The 6,181-nt window shown below is 52.6% G+C and overlaps 1 protein-coding gene across 1 annotated transcript; it reads right to left on the bottom strand.

Moving 5' to 3' along the window:
• Positions 1 to 1,183: 1,183 nt before the first annotated feature.
• Positions 1,184 to 5,918, bottom strand: PMEPA1 (prostate transmembrane protein, androgen induced 1; the record flags this gene model as incomplete). Its single annotated transcript, XM_032387576.1, has 2 exons — positions 1,184 to 5,351; positions 5,823 to 5,918. Coding segments are annotated over 2 exons (642 nt in total), but the record flags the coding sequence as incomplete, so codon positions are not given.
• Between the last annotated feature and the right edge of the window lie 263 nt (positions 5,919 to 6,181).

Raw genomic sequence — 6,181 nt, 5'->3', positions numbered from 1 at the left:
AGTACTGAAGAGTAATGAGCTCTTTTGGTTTCTCTTCAATTTTCTTTTCTTTCCTTTCTTTTTCCTTTATTTCCTTTTTTCTTCCTACCTTCCTTTCTTTCTTTACTTTCTTCTTTCTTTCTTTCTTTCTTTCTTTCTTTCTTTCTTTCTTTCTTCTTTCTTTCTTTCTTTCTTTCTTTCTTTCTTTCTTTCTGAGGTTTTCCACCACCAGAAAGAGGGAACAAGTAAGACAGATGTGTGCCTCAAGTTCTGCCCTGATTGCAGGACTCTGTACTCCAGAAGCTTACAGAACCGTGGGGATGAGGACAAACAATGGTCATCCCTGGGGAATCAACTGTTTGGGCTGATTTTTTAAAAACCTTGACCAGATGTCAAAGATGGTTCTAATTAGAGAAATAAATGCGAGTTTCTGTTGTGGGCACTGCGGGTAGCCCACTCAGATCCCCTGGGATCCCTTTTAGGCTCCTGTCCCCCCTTCCCCGGCTTCCATGGGCGTTGCTAATGGCCAGTACCCGGGAGCATCTTCTGAGGACCACCCTGGGGCTTGTGAAACTCCCCACTGCTGCACTTTGACACACGATAAGCCAGGAGCATCTGAGAGTCTACTTCTCACCCAGAAGCACCTTACACCCCAGAGCTCCCCACAGGTCCCTTTGGGATCTTTGGGAGCAGGCTGAGGCGGGGACTTTGCCTAAAATCATCCCTACCTTGCTTCGTTTTTCCTCCTTTGTCCTCTTCCCAATTCCCGTAACTGTCTCCTCTGGGAGCACACCCTTGATGCATCCCCTCATACAAATTCATGCCTCAGTGTTTACTTCTGGAAAAGACCCACCTTAGGCAATTTCTTTCTTGCAGACTTTATCAGAGCTTTTGGCATGTTACAGAGAATAATTTTTTCAAGAGGGAGGAAAAATAGGTAATGTCCTGCAAGATCTTTTAACCCCAATTAATAAAAGGGGTGGGTTGATTTTAACCACTTTTATTAGAACCACCTGCCTGAGCTAGTGTTTCACTGGGCTCCCCGGATGCGGCCTGAACTAGAACAGAGGTCTAAGGAATTGCTCAGGCCCTTCAGCAGCTCATCAGGCTCTCTTCTACCCCGCTAAATGGGCCCTGGGACTGTTGCTGAGAGCGGTGGGGGACAGGGTGAAGTCAGTGTGGCCAAAGAAGTAAAAAAGCCTCATTCCAAAGAATTGTAAAATTTATTGTATAAGTATTGCAGCTTTTCAGAACGTCATCATTGCCACTAATGATTATTGATACACAACAAGCGATTTCATCAGGCCTGTGGATTGGCATCCAAATACAGAGTCTTACGCGCAGCCACGTGGGCGCAGCACCCAGCGTGCCACGGAGAATTTACGTGAGTTTAACTTGAACAGAACTTGGGAGACAGGGCTGCAAAGGAGAGCGGTTCCAACGCCAAGAACGCAACGTAAAAGCGTGCCATCAGCACACCGCCATGGACTCAGGCAGGCAAACGAGAACGTGTGTCCTTCTGGGCTCTATAGTACAGCAAGATTTGAAGCGCAGTTTCCAGAAAAAAACAAACACAAAACAAAACAAAACAAAACACTTATTTTTCCTTATCACTGGGATGTTTTATGGATCTGAAAGCTTTGTGTGCATTTAGAAAGCAATTTCTGAAACATACAATTCACAGAGACAAGGACAGGGAACGGACTCGGTTCTTGCCCTGCCCTGGTGTTCGCTAGACGCTGGGGGTGGGAGTGGGGGTAGTTTTAGCTCTTTGCAAAGAACACTGGGCTTCCAGGGGGTGGGGTGGGGGGGACAGGGATGGCTCTCAGGGCTCCTTGCTAAGTCGGTCTGCGGAGACCTGGCCTTTGTGGGGGAGGAACCGTGATTGACAAGCAGGGAAACGATAAGGAGTAGAGGAAGCCCAACCTGGTCCCCCTCCAACCAGCCACTGCCTAGGACCCCAAACTTTTTACTGGCAAAAGGAGGTCTCCTCAGTGGTGCTCAAAGCCTTCTCAAAGATAATGGCATGACAGCCAACATCTAGAGGAATGAGTGCACCAGCTCTGGGGTCCAGCAGAGAAACCGAGAGCTTAGCTCCAACAGTCGTTTCCAGAAACACACCCCACCGGTTTTCTTGGGATGCGCCCCGACTTTGACTAGCTACTCTGCCATGAACCTCTGCAACTGGCATCTGCGGGGCATGAAGCCCAGGGGCTCTGCAGCATCGAGCCCCGGACTGCATTCCTGGGGTGCAATCGGAGGGGCGTGCTCTGCCCTCAAGCCAGCTGAGGTCAGGAACCCACTCCCCTGCCTCCTTCCAAACACCGCAAATGCCCACCGCACCACCAAGCAACAGGAGTCAAACAGTTTGGCTCAAGAGGACCTCGGGAACGCTGCCCACACAACCGAGGGCCACTTCTAGGCTCACAACTCCCATGGCAGTCAAACACAGTATTGGACAAGAGGGTGGAGGGGCAGGAAGGGGGTCGCCCGACGGAGCCAGGCACACCCACGGTGGAGGGCGGGCGGGGCGGGACACGAGAGGGCGACGGGGATGTTTGAGAAGCAGCAGCAACCCTTTGTTGACCTCGAGTGGGAAGGCCAATCCCTGGGTGATCGTGTCACTGCCCGGGGATGCCCCCAACTGGTGACAAGAGAGCCCTGCTTCCTCAGTAAGGCACTAGGGAGACTCTTCACAGAAAGGAAAGATACAGTTTTTAAAAAATTTTATCTATAAATGTGTCCCTGTACCTTTTAGGACAAATTATACCGATTTCTCTGCACGACTTCTGAAAAGAATCTTCTTTGAGAAGCCAAGTTTAGGCTGAAGACCCCCACGGAGAGGCAGGTTTTATTGTCAACGTGTAAGAACTTTCTGCCAGGCTGGTCAGCAGACGCTCAGACTCCATGTTTATCTGCTGGTCACCATGTTTCTGAAAATGTATATATAAATAGAGTTCAAAGGGTCAGAACTTTAAAAACCGTTCTCAGGTTTTTGTTTAAGTCATTAAAAAGTTGCTTAAAAACAAGTTATTGCCCTTACGCCTCCTCTGATGTTAGTCCGCTAGTTAGCAGTCTGCCAAAATGAAAAGAGCTCCGTGCAGAGGGGGTTGGGGGGGGTTGCTCTTCCATTTGGGGGGGGTCACCCCATGGAATGTGAACATGTCCTCGGTGGGAGGAAGGGCCTGCAGCTCCAGCCACTGTCCCTGGTAGGTCCCAAGGGAACCCCACTCCACTGTCCACCCTCACCTGCACGCCGTCACCAAGGGGTCCCGCCACACCGCACTCTACTCAGTAAAATCCTGGTAAACGAGCTGCATATCTGCTAAAAAGGCTATGAAAACACAGATAAATAAACACATCTAACATGATTGTTTCCACGGGGAGAGGGGATGAAAATGCAGGAGAGCAGAAGGTAAAGAATTCTGCCTTGAAAACAGAAAGCACAGCTTTGACTGTTTCTCTTGTGTTAACCCTTTTGCATGTCCCAGGAGAAATCTAGGCATGTCGCTTTGTCATCTCTGCTGTTCTGTTTGTTGGCCTGTTGGGTGAGAATTGCTACGTAAAGAGAAAAGACAGGGATGAGGTCAAATTCTTAATACTTAGGGCCTTTCTGATCTGCCGGCGGATTCCACCGACCTCAGCTGATAAATCCTGGAGCGGCCGGATCGCCCCGAAGCACTCCGCACAAAACAGCCACCCAAGCCCCTCTGGGGGACGGGCGGGCGGGCGTCCCCTGGCAACATGCGCGGGGAGCGGCTGTCAGCTGGAGACGGGCACCTTAGCCCCTTCCCGGGGTGGGGTGGGGGTGGGGCTTCATGCTTAAAAAAACAGGAGGAAAAACTAAGATTCTTCACTAAGTTTATTTTCATCTCCGGAAAGGCAAAGCCACCACCTGAAACTTGGTGCCTAGAGTAACTTCCTTATTTCATTTGCCATCCGAAGGCTGTTCTGGCTTGGGGTGGGGGGTGGGCGGGACGACACGTGGGACACGTGTCTCCTTCGGTGGGGAATGTATAACGAGGTAATAACCTATCGCTAGCCAGAAGCTTCCACTTCGCAGGAAAGCGGCCCCCTCCGGAAGCCTCTCCAAAATCCGTGTAAGAGCCCGCCCTCTGCCTGACGTCGACTGTGAAATTTCGACATTTCTCCCTTAAAAATCTCGACAGACATGATAGAAGTTTCCATCAAACAAGCACTGACATATTTATATTAAAAAATAGTGCAAAAGCTCAACATTTATATAAATAACTCTAAACCCCTGCTTTGTACTTTTTTTTTCTTTACAAGGTAATACACGCCTTCTGAGTTGGCACTCAAAAATTGCCATTTTTTTCTCTTCTAGTTCAGAAAACAACTTTTTAATAGGCCTCTTCTAATACAAAAATACTCCTGCCCTCACAATACAGTTTCTCTTATTTTATATATATTTATATATATAATATTGCAGATCTTTAAACAAAGGTTTTGTGCAAATATGTCTTTAAAGTTAAGTGAAATCATCATAAACAAACAAAAGAAAAGAAGCATTCACGCACGCAGCTCAACTAGAAACAGAAAAGACTAGGGTAGATTTTGTGGGGTTTTTTTTTTTTTCTCTTTTGCCTTCAAGACACAGCTCAACAAAGAAACGTGGTTTTTTGCAAGCTTTCTTAGCTTGTGCATTCAGACCAGACAGAACATGTAAATATTTATACACAGAGAGAGGGGGAGGGGATGGTGACGCGCCGAACGTTGTGGGTGCCGCCCAGTCCTCCTCTGTCTTCTCGTTCAAGAAGTGCGGAGTGTTTCGCCTTTTACCTCCTGCTGCCCCGGCCCCGGCATTCCTAGAGAGGGTGCCCTTTCTGTTTATCCTTCTCTTTGCTCCAGGCAGCTGTGCTCTCCAGGGGGGCGATGTGTGCGTGGTGGAGTCGGGTCCCCTCCAGCAAGGAGGGCGGCCCGCTGCTCTGCTGGTGCTGGAAGGAGGGGGACCCAGGGTAGTGCCCGATGACCTCGCTGTAGGTGGGGGGCGGCCCCTCCATGCGCCCGCCGCCCCCGTAGCACGTGGCGCTGATGCCCGAGTGACTGCTGGGGGGGCAGGGGCCGCCCACCATGGCGCTGTCCATCAGGTCGCTGTCGAAGATGGTTCTGTTCGGGGGCGCGCGCACGGACTCGCGGTTCAGCTCCAGCTGCTGCTCGGGGTCCCGCAGCTGGAGGGTGCAGGGGCCCTGGTAGGGCGGGGGCTCCTCCCCGTCCGACAGCGAGATGGTGGGCGGCAGGTCGATCTCGTGCTGCAGGTACGGGTACGTGGGCTGGAAGCGATGGAAGCGGTCCCGCTGGGTGAAGGGCACGGCCAGACGGTCGGTGGGCCTCGGAGGGGCATAGACCTGCGGCTGGAGGGGGCAGAGCAGAGTGAGGGCCCCCCCCAGAAGCGGGACCCGAGGTCGGGGGGAGGGGGTGTCCAGCCCCCGGGGGACGCTCTGCTCTCTGGGGAAGGGAGGACGCCCAGCAGCGGGCCCCCGCTGAGCCCGGAGTCCCGCCGCGGCCCGACGCTGGGGAGCCCTGGCTAGGGACATCACCACGGAGCCGAAATAGGGGCAACTTCGCTTCTCTCACGTTGCAGACACTGTGGGCCACTCACTGGGGGCAGGGAGCGTTGGTAATGGCCCGGTGGGGATGATCCCAGCAGCCAAGGGCAATTCTTCAGCGAAGGGCACGGGTGTGAGCCTAGCAGCCACACTCTTGCAGCCAGGGGAGGCGCCTCTGGCTTGGAAAGGGGCCCCGCTGGGCAGATGGCCTCAGGCGTCCACTACAGCAGCACGGGGGCAGGCAGGGAGGGGACCGGAGGCAGAGCGGGGTCTCACCTCTGGAATGCTGCTGCCTGACACCGTGCTCTCCGAGGGCCAGAGGCATCCTTCCTGTGTGGGGACGAGGGGCAGGGTCAGCGGGAGGAACAGACCCGGGAGCGCAAAGGGTCAACTGGCTTTGACCCTGAGGTCTTGTATTTGGAATCAGATCTGGCAACCATCCACTCCTCTCCAGCCCCACCCTGCTACCCTGGCCTGGGCCCGGCCATTTCTCAGACAGGACCACAACGGCCTTATCACTGATCTCTCGGTTCTCCGTGCTGTGCCCTGAAAATTCATCCCCCACACTCACACTTTCCAAAGCAGACATCTGATTTGTGGGACCCTCCAGCAGCTTCTCCTGCATCTTAGCATGG

The sequence above is a fragment of the Phoca vitulina genome, unplaced genomic scaffold, assembly GCF_004348235.1.
Source record: "Phoca vitulina isolate PV1807 unplaced genomic scaffold, GSC_HSeal_1.0 scaffold50, whole genome shotgun sequence".
Lineage (NCBI taxonomy): Eukaryota > Metazoa > Chordata > Mammalia > Carnivora > Phocidae > Phoca > Phoca vitulina.
The sequence above is the reverse complement of the archived record's forward strand: the minus strand, read 5'-3'. Positions and strand labels throughout refer to the sequence as shown.